The sequence below is a fragment of the Alternaria atra genome (assembly GCF_907166805.1).
Source record: "Alternaria atra isolate CS162 genome assembly, contig: 21, whole genome shotgun sequence".
NCBI lineage: Eukaryota > Fungi > Ascomycota > Dothideomycetes > Pleosporales > Pleosporaceae > Alternaria > Alternaria atra.
Genome location: NW_025091319.1, coordinates 4,784,965 through 4,810,877, shown reverse-complemented (window position 1 = coordinate 4,810,877; position 25,913 = coordinate 4,784,965). Strand labels below are relative to the sequence as shown.

Here is a 25,913-nt window from a genome sequence, read left to right as displayed (position 1 = left end):
TCAGCAAATCACCATCGGACGTGATTTCCAGCGGCTTACTTCAAGGCGCCCTGCTGCCGTATCCAATACGTAGAGTTACGGCTACAACTTTCGTCCGACGCATCCGGAAAGCTCTGCCGACGTCACACTAAGCAGACGCGAGCACTTGTCACATCGAGGCTCAGCGGTCTGACACTTTTCCATGTTGCCTCGCGCACAGCCCCTACGACGACTACTTCACACCTCTACATCCAAGTGCCGACTACCTGCGCATCCTACGAAGCATCGCATCGCCCCACCTGCAGTCTCTAGCTCTACGTATCTGGTCACACGCGCATACATACTACATCATAGTCGGCGGAGCACGGCGACAGCACCCCACAAGAAGAGCGGAATCAACTTCTGGACTGTAGGAATAGTCACTGCTATTGCAACTGGCGGCGCACTACTCGTTCCCTTCGTACAAAGCTCTCCAAAACCGCAGACAGCAAAACGATCCACCTCGGCTCAATTCGAAATCGCAGATCTAACAGACTCGTACCTTGTCATGGCGCCGAACACACCCGCTGGGAGGCCAGGGACTCTCACAGCCGAAGAGGACAAGAAGCTACGTGAGCTGTGGGGAATTGTTATGAAGGTCTTCGGTGTTGAAGTGGGGTCGGAAGCTACAAACGGCGCTGACGAGGTCCCATCACCTACCACAAGCGAGGCAGCAGCAGACGGCAAGAAGGACAAGAAGAAGAGCAGGCTGAACGTATTCAAGAGGAACAAGGGCGAGAAGAACGGAGACGATAAGGCGTCGACTGCTTCTGGAGGCTCTGCTCCGTCAGACATTAGCAGGTTGTCGATATCGGCTGATGATGACAAGTTTGGCCAGACCGCGGAATTCAAGGCGGCAATAGCCAATATTCCCCCGGAAGAGTTGCGAAGAACCTTCTGGAGCATGGTGAAGCATGACCACCCTGATGCTCTGCTTCTTCGCTTCCTCCGCGCACGAAAATGGGACGTTGAGAAAGCGCTTGTCATGATGATTTCCACTATGCAGTGGAGATTGAATGAGATGCATGTCGACGACGATATAATGAAGAATGGAGAGCTCGCCGCTCTACAGACCGCAAGTACTGATGCTAAGACTAAGAAGAACGCCGACGATTTCTTGACACAGTTGCGCATGGGTAAGAGCTATCTGCACGGATTGGACATTGAAGGGAGACCAATGTGTTTTGTTCGTGCGAGGTTACACAAGGCCGGTGAGCAGACGGAAGAGAGTCTGGAAAGATTCACCGTGTACACCATCGAGACAGCACGCATGCTGTTGAGGCCTCCCATTGATACAGCCGTAAGTCGATCCCCTTTCCCCCCAGTCTGTGATATCAGGATTATTGACAGAGTACAGACCATCGTCTTCGACATGACCGACTTTTCCATGGCCAACATGGACTACACACCGGTGAAATTCATGATCAAGTGTTTCGAGGCGAACTACCCCGAATCGCTTGGTACTGTCCTCGTCTACAGAGCGCCCTGGGTTTTCAACGCCGTCTGGAGCATCGTCAAGGGCTGGCTCGACCCTGTCGTCGCCGGCAAAGTACATTTCGCAAAGACCATTGACGAACTAAGCAACTATGTACCAAAGTCACAGATCCCAAGTGAGTTGGGCGGAGATGAGAAGTGGGAGTACAAGTACCCCGAGCCGGTGGCTGGTGAGAACGACAAGATGGCCGACGAAAAGCCGAAACAGGAGTTGCAAAGCGAGAGACAACAGATAGTCGGCAAGTACGAGACTACGGTGCTTGAGTGGGTACATGCGGGTGATGGCGCACCAGCGGAGGAGAAGAGGAAAGAGAGGGATGCCATTGCAGAGCAATTGAGGCAGAACTACTGGAAGCTGGACCCGTATGTTCGAGCACGCTCGCTGTACGACCGCATGGGCGTCCTACAAGACGGAGGCAAGCTGGAATTTTACGGCAAAGCACTTGAGCCCGCAGCTGCATCCGCAAAAGCAACAGAAACGAGCGCCGATGACCTTGACTAGGATTCGAAAGCTCAACTACTCCGGCGGTATAGCACTTTCAACACATTGGCCGACGCTTCGAAGCAACCATAGCCCCTTTTCCTCGTGTCACTGCGTTGTTGGTACGACTGGTCTAATATCCATCGCTCTAATGTGTAGTAGTTTCCCAAAACAAAAATCTCAGTAGTATAGCCTCACATCCCCTTTGATTCTCGCCTCGGAATACGTACCTGGCCCTAATAATATCCCCTATTCCACTTACCAGGAAGCTACTCCTACTACAACTACTAAAACCCCCACCGCCTGCTTGTCTCCGTTTCCTTCCTTTACCGCCTTGACACGTTTCATATCTGATGGAGTAGTCCTTTAGGCGGGCTTCCCTACTGAGATCGTTCCAAGGCAACTCAGTCGATGACGGCTCAAATGTCCGATCGCGACGATGCACTAGCTGGAATGATGTCATGTTCCTGCTTCGGAACGCCTCTTTTGTTTTGCCCTTTGACTTTCCTTGCTTCTTCTTCGGCCTTTAAGTGCTTTAGCTCGGCGGTTGGCGTTCCGTATGTTTGGTACCCCTTGGACTAATGGGATCTTAATGCAACGTCGCGTCAACCTCACCGGTGTATGAAGCTGCACATGGCGTTTTTCTCGGACTTGTGCATGATTATAACGTTGATCAGCGTTTTCACGACCGAAAAAGTCTCATGCAACTCCGTGTATTGTTTGGGTTGTGAGGGTTTCTGATGATGGATTGGATGACATGTTCCACCACCGGGTCATCGTGTGGTGTGGTGTGACAATCTTGGATCCAGCATTGTTTTTCCAGATCCAACGCTGAGATGTTTGGTGTTGCATCGGAGGGTAAGCACACAACACCAACAAGACGAAGCTACCGTACACGTTGAGTAAGGCGAGATATTGATGTTGTACATGGCTTTCGTGTTGTGATTTACATGCTATACAAACGCTCTATGAAGTGATTTTGATATCCCTGCCTTCCCTTGTGCGATGGCTCTCGTGGTTGCTCACCTCGTCCATCTTAGTGGCCATTTCTTCCGCATCTCCAAGACCGGCGTCCTTGGTCTCGGCTGTGGCGTCAACTCGCTCTCTGGGGACACCTTCGCCCATTCGCGATGTAGATCCGGATAAGATCTTCCCAACTTCTGCCCTGTCTCCATCCACATCTGCATTAGCTATAGTAAGGCCCTGTGCTGGCCGGTAGGTGATGTGGCCTTGGGCGGCGGCAGCGAGACGTTGCTTTTGGCCTGTTTCTCCGGCGCGACCTAGGACGCCAGCGATGACTTGTATGCAGCGGAGACTGGAGCGCGTTAGTATGAAACACTAGTCAATATGCAAAGCTGGCTTACCTGTCGTCATTTGCGGGGATAGGGTAGGTGACCCAAGTAGGATCTGCGTTGGTATCAATGACACCAATTGTGGGGATGTTGTTCAGCGCACACTCGTGCAGCAAAACGTAGTTCTCGAGTGGGTTCATGCAGACGACGAGATCTGGTCGGAGGACAGGTCGGTCGTAGAGCTGCTCTTCGAAGCCGGGAACTTCTTCGTCTAGCTCGTTGACCACCTTCGTTTTGCATCTGCCCAAGATTTGCTGGCCGTTGGTGATGCTTCCAGGGATCCAGCGCTCGAAGAGATGGTACCCCTTGGCTAACTCAGCTGCGCGTGCGACTGCCCTGTCTTGCCCATCGCGTGTACCAACAAACAGGATCATGCCTCCTCGTCGCGCAACTTCCTGTACAACCTTGGCGGCTCGCCGTAAGTGGGCTGCGGTGACTTCGAGCGAGATAATATGGACGCCTTGCCTTATGCCGTGTATGTAACGTGCATTTGCGGGGTTCCATAGGGAAGTGACATGGCCTTGATGGGCCTCAGAGGCGAGGAGCAATTCCAGGGTAACGTCGGCGGGGGATGGGGGGTGGTTCAAGAGGGTGTGTGGTTGATAGTGAGGCTCAATGTGAGTTCCCAGCTTTCCCATCTGCTTGGCTATGACATGTCAATGGGGTGTAATTGGGGGGAAGGGGGGAGGCGGTATCCATACATTGCTGCTTGTACAGGTAGTACTGCTGAGCGACATCATTGGAGGCGGACTCGGAGGTTCCATGGGTCTCGGGGTCGACGGAGGGTACGGGCTGCTGGAGGTGGGTGTTCAGCTGGGCCTCTATTGACTGTAGCTGTTTCAGGCTGTTTTCGGTGGAGGCTTCAATCGACTCGGTCTCGGTGGAGAGAAATCGCTGCAGCGGGCGAGACGATTGTCGTGAGTGTCGTGCGAGGGCCCGGGGGGCTGTCGAGCATATTAGCAACTGCATCCATCTCGGATTGAGTGCACCCTACCACTGCGCGCTGCTATACTCCTCAAGATCATTTTGCGTCGCGTGCAGTCCCGTCGTGAGGATCCAAAACTCTCGAGCGATGGCGCCAAGCCTCGACCGGAGCTAAGCCTGTTTGGGCCGACGTGCATCTGATGTGGCTCCAGATGTCGGCTTCCCTTCAGTCAGGTCAGGACCGATAGAGGCGCCCTCAGCCGATAGCCGTCGTGATCAGATCATGTGTGCCAGTGGCGAGGCGCTGCGAGGGGTTCTGCGTGCATCGGTCCCACCGGTAGGGCAGAGCATGGCATTGTGCAAAATGCCATATGTTGGTCCCTGCTGCTGTCGCCCGCCTCTTGCTTATCCCATCCCGCGCCGCCTGTGCTCAGTGAGCTTGTGCTGCCCCCAATAATTGCTCGCTTGAAGCCACTGACATGCTTCCGTCATCTTCTGCAGCTATCCCGCACGCGGCCTTTTGGCTTGGCACCTAGCGCATTCCACTGACGCTACACATCCTCGCTCTTCGCATCCCAACTCACCCGCCTGGCCCTGCCCCATATCGATCAGCCCGTTGCTGCACCAGAGCTGCGGCCTAGGAGCCTATCCGCTGTCGCCGCCCTCGAATGTCGCTTGTCAGACGCTGAACTCCCCGCCACCGCCGCCGCGATTCATCCCAACCCCAGCCAAAGGAGCGATAGCGCACCACCCGCCGTGCCCACGGGCGCTGCCCACACCCTTTGATGCCTACAACCCCGTGTTGGACGACCTCCCTCGCTGCTCTTGCGACTCGAGCACTCTAGCCCGCCACTATGAATGGCTATCCATATCCCACCCGGCCCTTCAACCCGGCCAACAATGCAAACATGATGATGAACATGAATGGGGACGCCATGAGTGGCTTCAACATGGCCGAGGGCCAGTCGCTGGATTCGATGGTCGCGCAGAACGACAAGGACAACCGCCGCCGAAGCATGCCCGTCTACACTAGAGGGCCGCAACAACAGCAGCAGCAGCAACAACGGATGAATATGGGCAGCCCGGACACGCGCAGGTTAAGCATGATGAATTTTGGAGATCCCAATGGCGGAAATATGGACGACTTTCAATTCGACATGTCTACCGCTGCCATGGACAGCATGATGCGCAACAACGCCGCCTTCCCGCGAACGACTGCCGACATGCAGGGCGACCAACTACCTGCTGCGGATCTCGACATCAATACCCAGTTCCAAGGTCAGGCCTCTCCATTCCCAAACATGGCCGCTCCTGGCTCTGCATATGCCTCGCCCATGCACCAGAAAAACTCCCTCGACTTGGACATGGGATCATATCAGAATGGCATGACCATGCCCCTAGACATGGACGACTCGCTCAATATGATGCCAACCGATATGAACATGTTCCCCGGCAACCAGTTTAATACTCCCATGCTGGATTCTCCCATCAATCAGGACTTTGTTGGGCCTTTGCCCGCTGCTGCCCAAGGAAACAACACGCCGACAGGACAAGCTCAAGACCAGTTTAAGCGGCCTTCACTGAGTAATACACCTGAAGTCAAATCAGGCAGATCCAGCTTCCTCAGTCGTACCACTAGCCAGGACCAGTCCAGCATGCGGTCCAGTTCCCGGCCCCAGAGTGAACACCACTCCTCCAACAGTGTCCCGACACGCATGACTCTGGCCTCGCTACAAAATCAGCAACCTATCGGACAAGATCCTGCACAGGACCTGCCCAAAGAGGTCATGAACAAGCAACTGCAAGATTTCAAAATCCCATGGTCGAAGCCTGCAGGCGGGTTTCCGTCAACGATGCATCACAATCCTCACATGAAGACGCAGTTCAAGAATGCTTACTCGGCGACAGGGTTTGATATGCTCGGAGTACTGGTACGTTCTGAGATTACTTCGTCTGGACGTTGGTTGCTAACATGCGAATAGATGCGCGTGGCTACCAGACCTGACCCCCAGATCGACATCGGCTCTGTTGATCTTTCGTGCGCCTTCGTCGTATGTGATGCTGAGCTAGATGATATTCCTATTGTTTACTGCTCAGAGAACTTCGAGCGACTCACCGGTTACACAAGACATATGATTCTCGGACGAAATTGTCGCTTCTTGCAGGCACCCGACGGAAAGGTCGAGTCCGGAATCAAGCGAAACTATGTTGACGACGATTCAGTCTACTATCTCAAGAACATGATCGAGAGTCGTGCAGAAGCGCAAATCAGCCTGATCAATTACAGACGAGGCGGGCAACCCTTCATGAACCTTCTGACCATGATTCCTATTGCTTGGGAACCTGGCGGCAAGATGAAGTTTTTCGTCGGTTTCCAGGTTGACCTCGTAGAGCAGCCTGGAGCCATGACGAACAAGAACTCAGGTAGGCCCTCGCATCTAACAAATATACTCGTGTGTGAACTGATCATGTTATAGATGGTTCTTACCGAGTCAACTACCAGCGCGGAATGTCGATACCGAGTTACGTCTTCAGCGATCATCACAAGCCACAACAAGCCGAACAAGGCCAGACCATCTCCAAAGATGAGGTGTCCAACGTACTCGCTGCGTACAGCGGAACTGGCGACTCTGAGATGACAAGACGTATCTGGGACAAAGTCCTGCTTGAGAACAGTGACGATGTTGTTCATGTCTTATCACTGAAGGGGCTCTTCTTATATCTGTCACCGGCCAGTAACAGGATACTAGAATATGACCCCAGCGAGCTTGTTGGAACAGCGCTATCGTCCGTCTGCCACCCTAGCGACATCGTCCCCGTAACAAGAGAACTGAAGGAGACTACAAATGGCGCATCAGTCAATGTTGTGTTCAGGATACGGCGGAAGAAGAGTGGCTACATGTGGTTTGAAGGCCATGGCTCTCTTCATACCGAGCAAGGCAAGGGCCGGAAATGTATTATCCTTGTGGGCCGCGAACGCCCGGTCTACACCTTGAGCAAGGCCATCGTACGCGAGTCTGGCGGTGTCGGCGATAACGAGCTGTGGACGAAGATGTCTACATCGGGCATGTTCCTCTATGTCTCGTCAAACGTGCGCCAGTTGCTTGATAAGCAACCTGAAGACCTGGTCGGTACCAGTATACAGTCTCTCATGCGCCAGGAGTCCAAGATTAACTTCGGCCGCATACTAGAGTTGGCTAGAGGAGGCAGGAAAGGCGAGGTCAAGCATGAAATGATTAACAAGCGCGGCCAGGTTCTACAGGCATTTACAACAATATACCCCGGAGACGCAACCGAGGGCCAGAAGCCCACCTTCGTCGTTGGTCAAACACGACTCCTCAAGTACTCGCGGAATAGCAATGCCGGCCGCCCGTCCATGTATACAAATACCAAGCATGAGCGCGACTCTCACAACTCTATCCACACTCATATGTCAGGAGCAGCATCACCTGCCGCGGGGTCCTTGACTGGCCACACTGGCTCAAACACGCCAATGACGTCCAACACGAATCCTCTCTTCGTCACTACCGAGGAATCTCCTGCTACATTTGCTGGACACAATGGTCTCCAACTCGGACATCAGGATCAAAGTCTGGCCTCCGATGACAACGTATTTGACGAACTAAAGACGACGCGAAGCACAAGCTGGCAATACGAACTACGACAAATGGAGAAGCGGAACAGATACCTAGCAGAAGAAGTCCAAACCCTGTTGGCAGCCAAAAAGAAGCGGAAGCGCAGGAAGGGTGCCGGCCAGATGCAGAAAGACTGTGCAAACTGTCACACGCGAACAACTCCCGAATGGCGGAGAGGCCCTTCAGGGAACCGGGACCTCTGTAATTCGTGCGGATTGCGGTGGGCCAAGCAGGTAAGTCATACTTCTCATCCCGAATAATATGATTAAAGCTGATCCCAATCCTCTCACAGCAAGGACGAGTATCACCTAGAACATCCTCCGCCGCAAGTGATAAGAGCAAGAAGAGCGCTTCACCGCGCCACTTCGCTACGAGCCAGCAGAACCACCAGACTATCCTGCCTCATTCTATGCCCGAGACCGGACAACAATCCTCCATCCTTTCGGCAATGGCTCCATCCACTAAACGATCGCCCCAGCAAGGCAGCATCAGCGAGTCTCATGCTACAAAAGCAGCGCGTACGGAAGTTGCGGCTTCACAAGGTTTCATTCCCCCACCGGCGATTGATGAATTGACGGAGCCGGAATCATGAGCATGATTGATCGGAGCATCCTCTTCTCTACTACTACTTCATGGTTTTTCTCTTCAGTTTCGTGTCATTCTCCGCTTTGGTCAAACGATACCCCATTACTTATATTCACTTTAACGAACTTCACATTCGCTTGCCGAGAGCGAGCCGTCCCATGGGAGAGTTTTTAGACTCATATCCCCTTTTTTCTATCACTGTCTGATGTTTTACGATTTGGGGCAACAAGAAATCGGGTGGGTTTGGCGCGTGTGGTTGAATTCTCGGCTGCTAGTGTCATAAGTTAGAGGCTAAGAGACGAGGCGCGATATGCATGTATATGCCTTGGGCAAATTTTTGGGATTCTGTTGTACATATCAGCGATAATCGATCAATGTAGGGGTAGGGTCTCCAGGAAGCATGGGGCGCACCATTACTCAATCAATCAATTATATATATATATCACATCAGATCAGATCAGATCGGATGAATAGTGGACCTGAACTAAGACGATCTGGCCGGAACACAGCAAGCCTCACCACCCCCTTGACGCATTGATCTATTCACCCCATGCAAGTAAGAGTCTAAACAGGTGTAGAGAAATATCAAATGTCCAACTACGCTATAACCCACAACATGACTTATATCCTTCCAAGTCATCTATAAGTATATATAGTACTCCTACTACCTAAAGAGAAGTAGACAGAAGAGGAGAGCTTGCTAAGAGGTGTTTAGTTTCTCCCTTGCACAAGGTGCATCTGTGTTTCTTCCCCACCCTCCGCTCGCCCGCCCGCTCGCTTGACTGGCTCGCTTGGGATTCGAATGGGAGCGACGATATTCATGAAAACGCTAATTGTGGTGTGGAATGGCCTCATCATCATAACACCAACAACTAACTCGAATGTACGGCCCTTTTGTCACGCTTGGCAGTATGCTTGCACAGATGCTGTGCGAAGCGCACAGCTGTTGCGCAACTCGGCGTTGAACGTGGAGGGCGATAAGACGGGATCTGTAGTCATGCTCGTGATTGTGTCATGGTATCGCCGCCGGCTTTGCCTTGCCTCTCTTCGCTTCTAATTAGACAACCCGCGCGTGGAAATGTGGCGTGGCCGCGCGAGGTAGCCCTAGAATGCGTGATGTGGCGCTAGAACGCTGCATGTTTCTCGGAAGCAGAGTGAGAAACACACAAGGGGGCGGGGGGTATGAGAGCTGCATGCAGGTTCCCGGGCAGTTAGCCCCGGCAGCACTTGTTGGTTCCAAGGCTCTTGGAATGGCAGATTACAACTAGATTTGGGGGGCCTAGGGAAAGCCAACGCCGAATACGCAGGCCTCTCTCTGTCCTGACATCCAGGAATTGTTGTGCAAAGGCTGGAGTATCGTGCCTCGGTATCGTGTTGCATCGTGGAAGAAGGCTCCAATGACGAAAGCTCAACAGGCAAATAAACTTCCTCCGTCACACGTTGTTACCCACATGGCTTGGGCTCTCTCCCTCGTTCCTCCCCTCATCAAGCCCGCAACAGCCTCCCAATCAAACAAGTGGGGCCGTCTTCCGGCCTCGATGCTTTGGATCCTGCGATCCCCTGCGGCCCAAGCGTCTGCGCCTTATCTGGGCTCTGTCTGTGGTTTCTGTGCCATGACATGAGCGCACGACAAGGGTACAAGGGTGTTACGTTCGCACCGAAAGTCAAAGATGGGATGGGTAATGCCCGGATACCACAGCAAAAGAGGTAACGGGGGTATCAAGGGATCTTCACCTTTCATTTCTTTTTTTCCCATCCGAAGTTGGCCAACTTCATGCCTAATTCATTTCTAACGTTGCGCTTTGGATACTAGGGACCGTTTGGGGAGCACTGTTCGCTTCATTAATTTGTTGTTGGGGCTTTCTCTATCGTAGGCATTACAATTACGAGGTGAAGCCTGCGCTGCGCTGTCTTTCCCTTTTATTTCATGGTTCTTGGTTTTCTGGACTGAGGACGACAACGCCGCCTTGACACGAGTCGTCAATCCTTCGCGCGATATCGTTTCTTGTTTCTGTGCCGCGGTTTACTTTTCGTCGGACCTGAGCGAGAAACGTTACCCATTCCGACTGTGATTCCGACTGCGAATTACAGGACCCTTGCGTTCATATCTCTGGATCGGATTGATAGGATCTCGTTTGCGCGGGAGAAAAAGTAGTGTGTGGTTCGGGAGGACGGTTTGCGACAAGCGCATCCACGAGGGTAGACGACTCGAAACGGACGCGGTTACGACACGAGTGGGAACGCATACGTCTCAAGAACTACAACATTTGGCATCGGAGTAGCGCAAGAGGAGGACACAATGGATGAGAATAACAGAATAACGATTACGGTGTGTGGAGATGGAGGATGCGGTATGCGCGGATCTGTGTCAGACTTGAGGCATTGATGGGCTGACTTGGGTGCAGGAAAGAGTTCCATTACACTACGGCTTGTCAGGAGTCAATGGACATCTGAGTACGATCCTACCATAGGTACGTCGCCTTGCGCGCATGCTCGTCGCATTTAGCATCACACGACTGACCTTTCTTTAGAAGACTCATACTCCGTAACCAGAACTGTCGATGGAGTCCCTTACTACCTCATGCTCACCGATACAGCGGGCCAAGAAGAATATCGCGGTCTCTGGGCAGCCTCGAACCTGCAATCCGACGCCTTCCTCCTCGTCTACGACATAACATCCGCCAACTCGCTCGATGCGCTAGACTACTTCATGGAGATGATAGAGATGGAGACAGAGAACCGATTAGACAATGGCAAGATTCCACCGATCAAGTGCGTAGTAGGCAACAAGTGCGATTTACAAGGGCAAAGAGTCGTAGAAGCAAAGACAGGTCTTGATTGGGCGAGACAGAGAAAGTGCGGCTTCATGGAGACGAGTGCGAGGGAAATGGTCAATATTGAGGAAACTTTTGCTTGTAAGACACTTGCGTCGCAACTACATCCCATACCAGACGATGTGAGGGAGAGGGGGATTGGAATCAGCCTTGCTAACGTTCACGGCAGTACTCGTACGTCGCGTAGTAGAAGCACGGAGGCTCACTGCTGGAGATGGCCCTGCGAATCGAACTGCCGCCCTACCTCTTCAATCGAATCCGAACCGAGACCCGATGGATTTCGCGGCCCATACACAGAATGAAAAGGATGGCGAGAACGAGCCGAAACAGAGCTTTTGGAAGAGGCTCAGGTGCTGGTAGTTACATCGGATGTTTCTATGTGTTACGAATGGGCTGAGATGCTGTGTCGGACATGGAGCATAATCTGCGTCTTCTCTGCACATCTTGTTCGGATCACCGCAATAGTATCGGGGGAATTTTTCTTCTGGATTCGCTGCTAGCTTATGGCTCTGCCGTTGAAATCCGGAGAAGCGGACTCAAGTTTCTTGTTTATCTCCTTGTCTGTATATATGTGTCGATGGTATGGGCGTAAAGCATTTGTATACGCATTGCATGGAAATGCTGATTAGCGGGAGTGGGGGATCATGGGATATACTGGGTGGCTATCTGAATTTCTGTTTATTTTCACAGCGTCTCAAGTCTTTCCTCTACATATTTCCTTACATCACTATAGATCTTCGATTGTATAGATTTCAGGTCGAGTCTAAATTGATACCTTTACAATCTTATGGTAGTGCGACAAGGTTGCTATCGCATATGGCCTCGCAGCGGTATACTTTCCAGCTTTGCCAGAGCCTTTGAAAGCTTACAACAGATTTCAGTCGTATCTTCACTCTCGCCAGGTGCATAAGTGAAGTAGTGCGAAAGATGACCACTTTGAGGCATGGGATGCAGCTAACGATCGGCTATCGAAGGACATCGCTAACGCGTCTGTGCGCAAGCACGCCATTGGCTTTCGGAGCCTTTGCATTGCTTTGAACGACCTCGCAATAGCTGTGAATTGCGACTTCGACCAACAAATCTACAGGGAAATATTCCATCTCTCAGTGTTCGCGCAAGGAGCGCATACAGTGGTTGGTGACGTCGTCATTGCCCCTCCATAAGGTCCGTGTTTACGGAGATAAGAGCGCAACAAGCAAAAGAGGCATTGGAAACACATAAAGAGCGGAAAGTAAAATGTCAAAGCCTCATATTGAGCACGAGGACCCAGTCCAGGATGGTCTCTCTCGAACACTGAAAGACCTCTTCGCAGGTGCAGTAGGTGGTGTCGCACAGGTACTTCTACTACGGCGTTTATTCCAGCCCAAACTGAAGCTCATATTTTAGGTACTTATAGGTCAACCATTTGACATCGTCAAAGTTCGGTTACAAACAACATCACAATACTCCGGTGCCCTAGATGCTGCGACCAAGATCTACCAAAATGAAGGAGCACTGGCTTTCTACAAGGGGACGCTGACACCACTCATCGGAATTGGAGCTTGCGTATCTGTCCAATTCGGTGGCTTCCACTATGCGCGACGTGCCTTTGAAGCTAGTAATGAGGCGAAAACTGGAAAAGGACAACTCTCGTACTCACAGTATTACGCCGCCGGTGCATTCGCCGGTATCGCCAATACCGTTCTGTCTAGTCCCATCGAGCACATCCGTATAAGACTGCAAACACAGCCGCACGGCGCGAACCGCCTCTATGCCGGTCCGATTGATTGTGTACGCAAGCTCACTGCACACCAAGGCATTCTCGGCGGTGTTTACCGCGGCACAGCTGTAACATTCATGCGTGAAGCCCAAGCTTACGGCTGCTGGTTCACCGCATTCGAGTACATGATGAATGCAGATGCCGCCCGCAACAACATCGACCGGTCGGAAATCTCTACCCTAAAGGTTGCGGCATATGGTGGACTCGCTGGTGAGGTGCTTTGGATAAGCAGTTATCCGTTCGATGTGATCAAGAGCAAGATGCAGAGTGATGCATTTGGCAAGGAACAGAAGTACAAGAGTATGAGGGACTGCTTTGCAAAGACATACAGGGGGGAGGGCTTGGGTGGCTTCTGGAGAGGTATTGGACCGACTCTGTTGAGGGCTATGCCAGTGTCTGCGGGTACATTCGCTACGGTTGAGGTCACGATGCGATTCATCAGCTGAGAAAGAATACCAATTTCCACCGAGTTCGACGGATTGGCGATGCTCGAGCCCAGTACGATAAGCCTTACAAACTCACAATCAACGAACACCGTGGCCCTGAAGGAAGCCTTGGGCGATCTGTCGCGCATGCATATAGACAGCATGATCTGAAGCGAGTTTGTGGCACATACCGTAAAGAGAGCGGTCGATATGCATGTGCGAAACCATTGACTTTGTACTTTTCCAACAATAGCTAGACATACGGCATGAATATCACCGAGATCGCGTCTCAGCTTCTATCGTTCCTACTTCATGAGATGCTGCAGTGCACCGCACCCGACGAGCCCCAAGGCTACCTTGTCACTCAGCCAGCCCCAAGACAGATCCCTTCCCCTCATCGTTGTCCATCCTTCGTAACGCGTCCCAATACCATGCTGACCACCCGCAGAACAATCCCGTGGTCTAGACGCGGCACGCTCTCAAATGCAATTTCGCTCCCTCTCTTGCATTACGTCGGATACCGACGTACCCCTGTCCCAACGTTGCCGTGCCGCTTCCCCCCAGGCTCACGCCACGACCTGCAAGCCACACGATTTGGGCACAGAGCTGGTGAACCAACTGTAAAATTGCACAACTATCTCATATCGATACGGTGGGGGCCCGCGGGGGTAATGCCGTTTATGTGCCGCAGTCCCGCTGCGAACATGTGGACTTGTCGCTGGGACTAACAACCGCACCAAACTATACTTACACTCACCCCAGATAACTTATGAAGGTAGCTGTCTCGAATCTGGACAGACTTTCCAGCAAGTTCCAGGAACCTGGTTCAATCGTTGGGAGATCACCGAAGAACTACCGACTAGATTGAGAACACTGATTTGCGGCGCAACTCGCATCGCTCATCACCCGTTACGCAAGGGGTTACTGTTTTTAGCTAGAGAAGCAACTCATCCGAAATCATGGGGGAATCCCCTGTGATATCAGCGGATATGATGTCTACCCACACGCTCTTCGATCGCTTTTCTTTTCAATTTGCTACTTCACATTTGCACCAGGCCCTCATTCATTCTTACTAAACACCGTGCAAGAGGCGCGTTTGCAACACAAAACACGACTACGATCGCCTCAGATAACACGCACAAAATGGGGTTTGTCAAAACAATCAAGAAATGGAAGTCCAGTCTCAGCCCCGAAAAACCCTCTACTCAGTCAAACAAACCTTCGAAACACACACGATCCGAAGAAGACCTCGTTTCCATGCAACTACCACTACCGCGATACAATGCACAGCCTCATTCACATTCCGAAGCGGCGCTTTATCGACCCACGAGTCAGATTATATGTCATTCGCCGTTGGATAAGAGGAATCGGGCTGGAAAGGGGAAGAGTAGGAGGAGTAAAGACGACCAGGGCGAAAGAGGGGATGGTAGGGATGTGAGGAGGTACACAACTATTACGAGGGTATTATTTTCATCTACGCAGTTTGAGACGGTGGATGTGAAGAAGCCTGCATGATGGAGGCAACGACTATGTTAGGCGAACTTCCTTTAGCCCTTAAAAAGTGAGGAAGGCAGGGAACGGAATATGAGACTAGGGCAGAAGCCAGCGCCGCTGTCTTCGGCACAATGGAGCATTAAAGGACACTGTGCAGTTGAGGGGGTGAAGAGAGTTGGTAGTAGAGAAGTATGGGGTTTGGTCTTTCTAGGCAGAGTGCCTACCCTGCCAGCCATTGTGCCAGGCTTTCGCTATCCTTGGATACTAAGTTGTTCCTTTTGTCTGTTCAAGAAAGACGGTCAAGAGTTCAAGACGTTCTTAAGCCTGCGCAATTTTGTGTGAGCAATGACGTCGAGAAGAAGTGCAGAATTCGGACCTTATTAGCACAGGGCAATATTACTCGGAAAGGAGTTCTCTTGTTGACTAACGCCTATATCTTTACTCTTACGACCTACCCGAAATGAGCAAGGATCTATTCAGTGCCTCGACAATCTGATCTTCATCAAAACCTCCCGTACTGATTCTTCTTCGTGCGGAAAATGCTTCCTGTTGACTAAGCTCTATCGCCTTTGCAAGATCCTCATCATCAGCATCATCGCTTCGAACAGCCTCTTGCCCCCTATGATCCTGTCTCCATTCGCCTGGTGAAATTGTCCGCGGTACTCCGTTGCCGTTTAATCCCGTCGGATGTAGAGACCCTGCATCAAGCTCGTACAGGTCTACATTGTCTTCAACAGCCGGAGCGACATTGTGTTGCTCCTGATGTGGGAAATTTTGCATCGGCCTGGGCGGTCCACGACGGGCTTCACTACGACGATGAACCCAGTCAGGGACGTCACCAGGCATCTCGGGGTAATCAATACTTGAACTCCGGCTTAAGGCCGTGGCATGCTCATTGTGGGTTGTGTGCGGAACGTTGCTGTCGCTCACTGGGCGTTCTCGCCGTTTCTCACGGAGAGACTGTCTTTTGTTGAATACCTTGGGACGTTCAGGTTTCGGTGAAACTGAATGAGAAGCTGCGATCGTTAGTCATATGTGCAGCGATTCAGAAGTCCTAAAGCTGGTTAATCACTCACAGGTTCTCCTGATTGGTTCGCCATCTGCGAGATGCCCTGGAAAGCCGCTGATAGGTAATCCGCACCGTGTAGTGCGATCGTCGGTAAGATGTAGATCAATCGATACTTCTGCTGACTCTGAAGCTACCGGTATAACAACTGAATCCAGACGAAACAGTCCTCTTTCTGTCATGTCACGAATGGTTTGCGTTGTGACTTGTATGAATTGAGTTGATTCATCGCGCATGGTTTCCTGTATGCGAAAGAACGGCTGGAAATGAGGCAGTTGGTGCTTCCGTATATAGTCCCCTAGCTCTCGAAGGTTCTGGGACCCTGCGGCGAATCTGCACTGAATATTGCCTGACAAAAATCAATCGATGACTCGGATCGCTGGAACAAACTTACCTTGCACAATAATGTGATCATCAGTACGCCTCGCAGGACAGGACCTTTCAAAGTAGAACGAACTGGCAACAAGTCGTCGCGCGATATTTTTTACCTTCATCCTCGAGTCGTGTCCGCGAAGATTATTGATAACATCTTCCATCAAAGTGTCGATCTGCGATTTGTCGTCCATTTTGGGAATGCGACTGGCCGTGCTCGGATTGAAACGGACATATCGCTCAGCTGCAGCATACGGAGCTGTTCCGACTACATCTTTACGGAACTCTCTCCATGTAGCCTCGGCATCTAAAGCACTTTCAACCCGTTTTTTGAAGATTGTGAGCCATGATTCGATCTCGGGGAATGCTCTCAGTACTGGCATGGATCGTTTTACGCTTGGGGTAGGCTTGACCTGGTTGATCATCTTTCGGATCTGGAAGCGCCTGCTGTCGTATCGTGATGCATCGAGAAAGTTGTCAGTGTCAGCTCCATGTTGACCAGTTCCTATCGAGAGAAGAATGTCTGGAGGTCGCTGATCAGCATCGGGCCAAAGAAGCTTGCTTTCGTAGTTGGCAATTCGAACAGGGTTGTTGTGAAAGACGGCACCGTCCACATAACCCTCCATCGTACGTGGGTTCCTGAATGGCTTGAAGTACGTAGGGGCGGCCGAAGTTGCTCGCGCAGCTTCCCGGATCAGGACATCGTTCTTTGGATCATCTGGCCGAATCAGCTGGTAGCCTATCTGCTCATCGTCTGCACGGTTGTAGTTTGTGAAGATGACTGCTTGCTCTGCAGTCTCAGTTGCAGAGGTGACGGCAACTTTGCACATGCTAGCAAGCGGAGCTCGGCGCCTCCCACCGAACATAGTTTCATCTTTGAAACACTCAGCGAATGCTTCTTCGAGAGATTTCGTGTGGTATTTGTTAGTTCCCAGGCTGACCCCTCCAAAGAATTTGGGTGTAAATGCCTTCTCTACCATCCCGAGAAAAAGCTCTTTGCAACGATCTACCGGCCAGTTCTTGACACCAAGACCAAGCGCTAAGATACCTCCAGTACTGGTACCAACGATGAGGTCGAAAAACTCCTGGACTTTGATACGGCCGCCTAGTTCTTGTTGTATCTGGCGAAGAACTTCCAGGATGACTATCCCTCTCACACCACCTCCGTCAAGAGACAGAATCCGCAAACCTGCCAATGGCGGCTTGAAGTAAATCTCTACTGGGGCAGAGAAGATAGCCTCGTAGTCGTGTAGCGGGCATTTGGCGATTGTAAATGAGCCTGAGAGTTCCCGATGTGGGTTGCCGTAACCCTTGACACATGCTGTGCAAAGCACGTGCGCACAAGGTAAGGGATGCTCCGCCAACTCCCTCAGACAGCAGAAGCAGGTAGTATGACTGACAAAGTTCCGGGCGCCGCCCATGTGATGATAGAAGTTTGTGACGTTCGCGAGATGGAGTTTAGTGACCACATCATCCTCCTCCGCTGATGGGGACAATGTTATCTGCAACTCAAGCTTTTGTTTGATTTCGATTAAGTAATACTTGAGGTGGTCAAACCAGTCTTCACAAAAGTCGTCGAACGTGAAGCTCGATTGATAAGGGCCTGAGCCGATGAGACTTCCCCGTTGATTCTGGTGTCCTTTCACGTGACGCTCCTTCACATTCACACATCATTCACCTTTTCTGCTGACGAACGAACACGGCCAGAATATAGCGCAGAAGTCGTCAAGGGCGCTATCACAGTGGGCGATATATTGTGTTTCCAAGATCTGTTCTGCCGATCCTTTTAGGTCCTGCCGAACGCAGTCTAGCAGTATACAAGAAGCTACCATAAGACTCAGTTCTTTGAAGATCTTCCTCGGGTCGTCAAACTGAGCCTTCATTGCGACAGCCAGTTTTAGGATGTTGCCTCCAAAGTCCAGAGGGATAGGGTTGATCTTGAACGAAATGTCCATAAAGTTAAATGGTGTATGTAGATCCTGTGAGAAATGATCGAATGCGCACTGTAGATAGACGTTGAGGTTCTCCGAGTTGGAAAGCATACGCGACCTTCGTTTAGCGTTGAATGACTCGGCGCACCGGCGAGTGATCACTTGGTGTAATTTCTTGACTTGATCATCGATCATCATATATCGGCCTTCGCCCGGGATTCGTACAACCGTAATGGAAGAGTAATAACACTCGAGAAGGTCCTTCATGGTGCGAATGCGTCTGCCTCTTCCGATCCAATAGTCTCGTAGCTCTCTATAGGCTGGATCTCGACCAATAGCTCCTGCGACATTGGACATGAGCAGCTCCGTCGCGTGTTCGGGATCCCATTCCTGTTGACCAACTTTCGTATCTGTCGCGTTGAGTGCGATGACAGCGTGTGGAAGTGTGGGTTGATTGACTGACTTCTCAAATGACGAGGATGCCCATTTGATAAGCAACCCTAGCACTGTGGACTCGAACGTCCTGGTTTAATAGAGTCAGTGTCATATCAATCATATCAGTTGGCTGCAGTGTGATATTCGCACAACTTTAACCTGCAAAGCTGCATGTATACCAGATAAACAGGGGAGGACCACTCACTTTGCGTTGCGCAGAACAAATACGATCACATCCGAAAATGTGTACAAGAGGCGAGGGTACAGCTCCGTGACTGCGTACTGTCGCTTCAGTGTGTCTGGTGAATTGGCCCATTTGATGTCTCTTTGGGTGCTATGAAAGCTTTTGGTGACTTTGCGACGTCTCCGATGCTCTCCCGAGGGAAAGTCCTCTCTCCCCTTTTCTCTCTGTGGTGCCGTTGCGCTGTTTCGGTATTGGGCAGCCATCGGTGTGTTTTCACCACCCTCCAGGCCTTCGCAATCGGCGTAGAGCAAGGGATACTCGGTGTTATATGTGCTTGGATCACTATACAAGTGTACATCGCCGGAAGTGGGTACGGCGCTGTTTGCTGACGTTCCTGCAACAGGCGAGGGAAGACTCCAATCCCGTGGTAGATTTGTCCGTTCCTGTTGATCAATGAGCATCTTGATAAGCGTGCTTTTGCCTGCCCCGGTTTGACCAATGAAGGATACTAGTTGCGGGTACCGGAATTTGAATTCGCCAGAATTACTGTCCGCCATGATGGCTGAGTAACGGCCATAGTCCTGGAATGCAGGCGAGTTTTGACTGTTGCGTACCATCCCAAACCAGGTCGTATCCTCATCTTCGATATGTAGCATCTGCTGTTCGCTGTGCTCTTGGGGAGGAGTCAAAATATCCTGTAACCTTTTGACAATTGTAGGGTTCGCCTTCTCATGCGGAAGGCCATCAGGACCGGTACGACCAGCTTTGTGTGGACCCTGTTTGCCCCAGCAGTCGTCGCAAAAGTTCATATCACAATAGGAGCAGTCCCATACGGGCGATTTCTTCAACTCACAGCTCTCGCATATTCGTGACTGGGTATCTTCGATCCTCGTCTCTTGTCGGTCGCGTGAGAGAGTATGCGATAACTCGATGGTAGTCTTAGGCACATCCCGAAAGGCACCGGTAGAGAACGTTCCTAGTGGGCGACCGATACTTTTAGGACCAAAAGTCTTGGAAGATTCCGATTTGGACACTCTGACTACGGGAATCTCTGGCGTATAGGAAGGAGGTCGTGTCATTGTGTCGGTTCTTCTGTAGGGGTTTGACATTTTCCCTGGAAGGACTTGAATACTTTCGTGGTTGAATAGTAAGCGATCGAAGAGAGTACAGGATGTCACTCAGCAAAAAGAAGGTGCGGGCTCCATCTTGCCTAAAAACTGCTTTCCTCAAGTCTAGAATTCAGCCTGGTCTACTGGATGCATGAGCTCGCATGAAGATATTGGATGGCTGTCGCTTAAGCAGATCTGAGCCGCGAACTGGTCGAATAGCATCCTAGGTTGTGTGGGATCTGGCGATGGTCCGCAAGCCATGATAAGCCATCACTAGCATTTGGGCGTCTCGAGCAATACAGCCCCAACTACAGCCGCAGTCTAGAGACTCATGAATGTTCAGCTCGTGCAACCACCCGACCAATCCAGGTTTGAAACTAACGCAAGGCTGGAGTTTCTTTTCTATCTAGTCAGTTGATAGCGCAATCGTAATAGCACCCTTCGATGGGCGTCTTCATGTCATCTTAGGACATGTTGAAATCCTCAACACGAGGTTCTGGTGATTCAATTATCGCGCAGGGCTGAGATGGGGCCGGAAGTTAGGGGGCGGGAGCCGGTAGGTTTAGTGCCTACGCCAAGGGAGCCGCTTGGACGCCTCTATTAGTGACTTGAAAGCCTCTTAGGATATCTACCTCCGGCGTATGGAGCATGCGACTAACAAATCATGCAGAGGGGCGGATTTCAGCTCAAATTCAGGCAAAATGAGGTAAACTTAGGCGAAGCCACTGCATCAGGTGCACTTGCTTCGTGTAAGTGAGGAGCTAGATATGGCGAATGCTAAAGGTGGTAGAAACTTGGAAATAGGATTCGGAAACAGAATTCGGCATAACTAAACATACTTTCTGAGCTACGATCGCAGGCTTTTTTTAAGAGCGTAATTATAGGTATGAGTTTGCGCAACGCCAAACAGGCGTGGTCGAGGTTACATTACAGCCACCCCACTCTCCTCCCAATGATGCTTACACCTCCAAGTGTAGCACTAATCCCGGTCCACACCACCAAACTACCATATTGCGTCCCATAGAGCCCATGTTCACCAATGTTCCCCATTTTCATCAATGCCTCACTGACCGGCCCACTGACGACGTTTCCAATACCCCTACCCATCGACAAGAAGGAGAAGACCATTGAACTCTCCATCTGTCCCGTACTCATTTGTACTGCCCTCATGATGCCAGGCCAAGTGTTAGTGAAGCTTCCCGCGAAAAGGCCATATATGAAGCAGAATATAAGTAGCGGCGGTAAGGAGGTACTGAAGCCCCAGATCAGGAAGACGGAGAGCATAGCACCGATAGTGGAAATGAGAATGGCGGTGGTGACGTGCGTGCGATCGACAATGCTTCCCATACTGATGGACCCAATGACGGCGGCCATATTGATGAGGATGATAGGCAGAGCGGAGACTGCGCTGTTGAAACCGAGGGCTTTCGTGTATGTGGGAAGATAGATGGAAGGTACGAAGAAGCCTAGTCCTTGCATGATGTTTCCAAACTGCAGGATCCAGAAAGGCGTGTTCGTTAAGAAAGTGAAGGTAATGCGAGACCTGGTGGTTGCTGGCACAGGAATTCGCGGCTTAAGAAAGAAGGTAAGGGGCAGACCGACAACGAAGAGAACGATCGTCCATATGCGCAGCGCCGTGCGGAAGCCGTAGTGATTGAGAAGAAATTGCAGCACGAGCGGAATGACGATGCCTCCAAGTCCTGTGCCTGCCCACATGATGCCGAATGCGAGTCCTTTACGTCTCACAAACCACTCATCCAGAAAAGTAACGACAGGACTATATGTCACGGCGCCGCCAATACCATAAAGGATGCCTTGGGTGACGATAAGTTGAGGTACGGTCGTGCATAGTGAGCTCAGTCCAAGCGAAAGACACATCGTAAGCAAGCCTGCAACCATTACTGTCCTCTTGTATTGAGGCCAACGTATGAGTGATCCAAATGTGAAGGGTGCGACCATATAAAGTATGCCCATCGCGGAAGTGCCGATAGCTGGGATACCAGACTCACCCGAGAAAGGTAGTGATGAGCTATAGTACTCTTGGAAGATACCGTACGACCATGGGAACCCTAATGAGTATGTCAGTATAGTGTCTAAGTAAGTCTAGTAGTACTGCAGGAGTAAAAGCGTGGTCTAGGAAATGTATGGTGCTTACCCCACACCATCATCTCTATCACAAATGCAGCTGCCAGAAACAGCCAAGCATCTTTTCCGCCATCGGTTGGCGGTAGCAGAGTGCCATTCTCAGGTTCGTCGTTCCATCTCGAGCTTGTTTCCAGCTCGAACCGCGACTGGTTGTCGGGTGTAGTGCTCGTGCTAACAAGGGCTGAGTGGGACCTAGTCGCCATGTCGGGTATTGAATACAGCCTCTATGAAGAGCTGCGGTCTTTGTTAAGACTGATCCCAGAAGGTGTGAATCACATATAAAATGAGTAGCGCGTCTGTCATATGATCCCAACAAAAACACATGGAAAGTGTTCGATGTGAGTTTCGCCGGATGAAGTCCTCCCCCACCACACAAGAGAGCTGAGTTGTCAGACTCTAATCCAGGAAGAGAAAAGCGATCCATCATCAAGAGCGGGGCACAGCTTATTGGCGTATATGTCATGATGAAGAATGAACGCGTGGTGCTGGATGCATACCGCCACCTTTCGGAGTGAGCTGTGGAACGCGAGTATTCCGAGATAGGTCGGAGCAATGCATTCCGGACTCCAATGGCTTGCCGACATCGCGACGAACGTGCGCCTAGCACGACTTGAAAAACGCATGGTTTCGATGGCCAGAGATTTGTTGATAAATGATTTGACGAACGTTCTGTCAATCCTTTTCGCATATGGAGGCTGGTCATCCTATGCTACCTTGTTAGTCGCGCGCTAAGTATCTTTTAGTCGTAGCTCCCGCTTAAGGCAGGGTACCTACGTAGGTAGGCGAGAACAACGGCTTCTTCAACTTGAATGCACCATCCTACCACCATATTCAAGAGAAAAAATAAACACTTCTTACTTACCAACTCTTCTTCTTCTTAGCCTACTTGCTACACCTAAATGAACAACTTCGATGCCTGCAATATTGTTATACTCATAAGCTCCCTTATTACACGATGTTGTAGGTTACGAGGGCAGGTATGCTATCCCCACACATATTTAGTTTCATCCTCGTATACGGTGCTACGCCTTCTCAGGCTCATCCAGTAGATAGCCTTCTCTTCTACCCAACACATCCTCGATGGTCTCATCGGTAAACCTTAAATCCTCTTCAAGCGGGACTGTGTCTTTTATCTTCAACAGCATCACAGGTAGTGCAACGACCAAACTCCCAGCCAGTAACACCCAACTGGACAAAAATATGTCCATGTAAGGCCTCTTGTAGCCATCTATCCGGAACACGATAGCAGCGCCTGCTGATTGGATACCCTTGTAGAACCCAGCAAAGTTTGCCAGCTTGCGGCTGTTGTTGGAGATGGCACCCATAAACCTGCAAAAGGTTAATAGTGAACGAGATAATTGGATGAGCCGCCTACCAGTAAACGCATGTTTGCCACGCTGCGTCGTAGAAACCGTAGCTCATGTATAATACCATTGGGCCGCCGTAGCCACTATCGGTCCAGTCGAAGTGGAGGCTGTTATCATCGCGACTATACAGTCGTTGGAAGGCATATCCTCCGCCCCAGACAGCAAACGTCAACACCATCATCATGGCCCAAGCAATCTTTGCTCGGGTGGTTCTCCTGATGTTCGGGAAGTCCAGCGCAAATCCGAACACAGCAGCTCCGAAAATCTGCGCCAACCAATACAGCGTGTTGTTCAGTGCGCGAGTCCGCACATTGAAGCGCGCAAGGTTGACGTCATTGAACTGGTATGTATAGAACCAGTTCGATGCGAAGAACATTGGAAAAAGGAGAATGATATATGGATCTGTACGGAGAGTCTCCCAGAGACCCAAAATCTCAGACTGCCATGTTGGGTGCTTCATCATGATAATTCGGGTACCATCGCGGCGTATGACGTGCTTGGCATCGACAAGTGTCCAAGAGAGGCATGCACCGATGAACGTCAGAATCATGAAACCGATATATGTGCCATTCGTAACCGCTGCTGCTTTGGTTCCATCTCGGGTGTTGAAGTTGAGGGCCAGTTGCACCTGCAGCCAAGTCAATCTCCGTTTCTTACAGGTATTACAGAGATAAGGCTTACCAGACCGCCGATAACAGCACCCATATTAAAAATTATCCAGAACCAGGAGATATATCTCCCCTTCAGCTTCTCGGGTGGATAGCTCATCATAATTGCACCTTGCGCGGACCACAAGATTCCGGCGCAACATCCCAACAGGAATCCAGAGAACACCACGTAGCCCAGGTTTTGAGTTATGTTGAAGCAAAGCAAAGCACTGACGTAGATGCAATAGCCTAGACCACCGAAGGAAAGCGCCACTCTAATTCCGAGGACATTAGTGATGGTACCGGCGAAGAACCCGACAACGGCGAAGGTAGCATAGAGTGTAGTGTTAGCAGCGTTGCTAGCATGGGCGTCATCATCAAGACCTGCTGCGCCCATCCCTAAGATATGGTGTACAAATTCAGTATATGTTTCATATGCAGTTTGCACAGGAACGTCTCTTACCATTGACGGCGTTAAACATGCCTGCGCAGGGTCAGCAAGCTGTGCATGATTAGGATAGCGCGTGAACTCTTACCAGGGCATAAGAAGCAAACGAATGAAACCAGGATCAACTGCAATTCTGGTGATGCATAGCATGGAAGTTTGATGGTTCCGATTCTTAAACTTCTGTACTTCCATCCCCGTCGTCTCTCAAAACTTCCCTGGTCGTCGTCACGGACTGGCGCTCTCGCGGTGGCCCATGCACCCTGATTGGTTTTCGCCATTGAGGTTGGTGTAACTGATGGGCCGTCTTGTAAGACTTGAACTTTATGTTCATGCAATTGATGGACGGAATGGGGTTGCAAATACTGTCGAGAAAGAAGTGCGATGATCAGATTCTAGGACGGAAGGACGGAACTTTGAAACAAAGGAAGAGTCCCAGATGCTGCGTAGGCTGACTTTTCCACCATTCTGTAACCGGTGTTCGGTCACTCACGTACGTTGGGGGCCAGGCTAATCAATCAACGTGCGTCCACGCCTTCGTGTCCTTCGGTGGATGAACTAATTGGCACATTACATGATTGTGGCAGCGCGGATTCGCTATGTTTAGTTTCACCGGCTGTGTTACTAGACTTCGTCTTCTGTCGTGCGCCCAAAGTTGGGAGTGAACCTGTTTGTGGTTAGTATCGTTGGAATCCTTGAGTTCTTCTGAATCTCATTAACCTGTGCTCTGAATCACATTTTCTTTAGTATGTGTGTTCAAGTCGGTCACAATACCGAGGCTGGACCTGAAGCCCATCCTGCATAGCTCGATTGTCGCGTAAGCTTGCCTTGCTGCGGCAGGAAGCACCCCCTCGTATAAGCGTGTGGCGCCGCCCATAATTGGTATGTGGACGCAACTTGCCTCTGCAGACGTGGCTTTGGCACACAATCAAGACAAAGAAGGCATATGGAAAAAATTCACTGGGGGCTATGGGATGCTATTTGCGCAGTGAACCGAGAGACTGATTTACTCACAGTTAGGTGCGGGGGCTAAAATATCTAGGACGTGATAACGTTCCGCCCCATCGTCTTGCTCGCGTACAGCTATACTTTTCTTATCATGTGAACGATGCCTGTCGTACAGTTTTTGTGATGGACCTGCGTCTAATGGCGCGCCTTGATCATTGAATGCAGCTATCTCCGCCCCTTGCTGATTGTTTTGACTGTTTGAC

At 50.9% G+C, this 25,913-nt stretch overlaps 8 protein-coding genes across 8 annotated transcripts; 4 read left to right on the top strand and 4 right to left on the bottom strand.

Moving 5' to 3' along the window:
* Positions 1–181: 181 nt before the first annotated feature.
* On the top strand, positions 182–2,014 carry ALTATR162_LOCUS2039 (uncharacterized protein; the record flags this gene model as incomplete). Its single annotated transcript, XM_043309641.1, has 2 exons — positions 182–1,318; positions 1,376–2,014. The coding sequence occupies 2 exons, from the start codon at positions 182–184 to the stop codon at positions 2,012–2,014; spliced, it is 1,776 nt and encodes a 591-aa protein (XP_043165576.1).
* Positions 2,015–2,959: 945 nt separating this feature from the next.
* On the bottom strand, positions 2,960–4,370 carry ALTATR162_LOCUS2038 (uncharacterized protein; the record flags this gene model as incomplete). Its single annotated transcript, XM_043309640.1, has 4 exons — positions 2,960–3,308; positions 3,358–3,991; positions 4,047–4,289; positions 4,340–4,370. The coding sequence occupies 4 exons, from the start codon at positions 4,368–4,370 to the stop codon at positions 2,960–2,962; spliced, it is 1,257 nt and encodes a 418-aa protein (XP_043165575.1).
* A 753-nt stretch (positions 4,371–5,123) lies between these two features.
* On the top strand, positions 5,124–8,496 carry ALTATR162_LOCUS2037 (uncharacterized protein; the record flags this gene model as incomplete). Its single annotated transcript, XM_043309639.1, has 4 exons — positions 5,124–6,200; positions 6,252–6,693; positions 6,747–8,137; positions 8,197–8,496. 4 exons carry the CDS (start codon positions 5,124–5,126, stop codon positions 8,494–8,496), a joined length of 3,210 nt encoding a protein of 1,069 aa, XP_043165574.1.
* Positions 8,497–10,788: 2,292 nt separating this feature from the next.
* Positions 10,789–11,683, top strand: ALTATR162_LOCUS2036 (uncharacterized protein; the record flags this gene model as incomplete). Its single annotated transcript, XM_043309638.1, has 4 exons — positions 10,789–10,840; positions 10,895–10,960; positions 11,021–11,404; positions 11,493–11,683. The coding sequence occupies 4 exons, from the start codon at positions 10,789–10,791 to the stop codon at positions 11,681–11,683; spliced, it is 693 nt and encodes a 230-aa protein (XP_043165573.1).
* Positions 11,684–12,559: 876 nt separating this feature from the next.
* Positions 12,560–13,528, top strand: ALTATR162_LOCUS2035 (uncharacterized protein; the record flags this gene model as incomplete). Its single annotated transcript, XM_043309637.1, has 2 exons — positions 12,560–12,658; positions 12,710–13,528. The coding sequence occupies 2 exons, from the start codon at positions 12,560–12,562 to the stop codon at positions 13,526–13,528; spliced, it is 918 nt and encodes a 305-aa protein (XP_043165572.1).
* Positions 13,529–15,445: 1,917 nt separating this feature from the next.
* On the bottom strand, positions 15,446–20,068 carry ALTATR162_LOCUS2034 (uncharacterized protein; the record flags this gene model as incomplete). Its single annotated transcript, XM_043309636.1, has 5 exons — positions 15,446–16,017; positions 16,078–16,416; positions 16,462–18,042; positions 18,139–18,893; positions 19,011–20,068. 5 exons carry the CDS (start codon positions 20,066–20,068, stop codon positions 15,446–15,448), a joined length of 4,305 nt encoding a protein of 1,434 aa, XP_043165571.1.
* Positions 20,069–21,025: 957 nt separating this feature from the next.
* ALTATR162_LOCUS2033 (uncharacterized protein) lies at positions 21,026–22,446 on the bottom strand (the record flags this gene model as incomplete). Its single annotated transcript, XM_043309635.1, has 2 exons — positions 21,026–22,167; positions 22,254–22,446. 2 exons carry the CDS (start codon positions 22,444–22,446, stop codon positions 21,026–21,028), a joined length of 1,335 nt encoding a protein of 444 aa, XP_043165570.1.
* Positions 22,447–23,265: 819 nt separating this feature from the next.
* On the bottom strand, positions 23,266–24,983 carry ALTATR162_LOCUS2032 (uncharacterized protein; the record flags this gene model as incomplete). The annotated part of the gene is made up of 5 exons (XM_043309634.1): positions 23,266–23,572; positions 23,619–24,238; positions 24,292–24,656; positions 24,721–24,741; positions 24,794–24,983. The coding sequence occupies 5 exons, from the start codon at positions 24,981–24,983 to the stop codon at positions 23,266–23,268; spliced, it is 1,503 nt and encodes a 500-aa protein (XP_043165569.1).
* Positions 24,984–25,913: the final 930 nt, after the last annotated feature.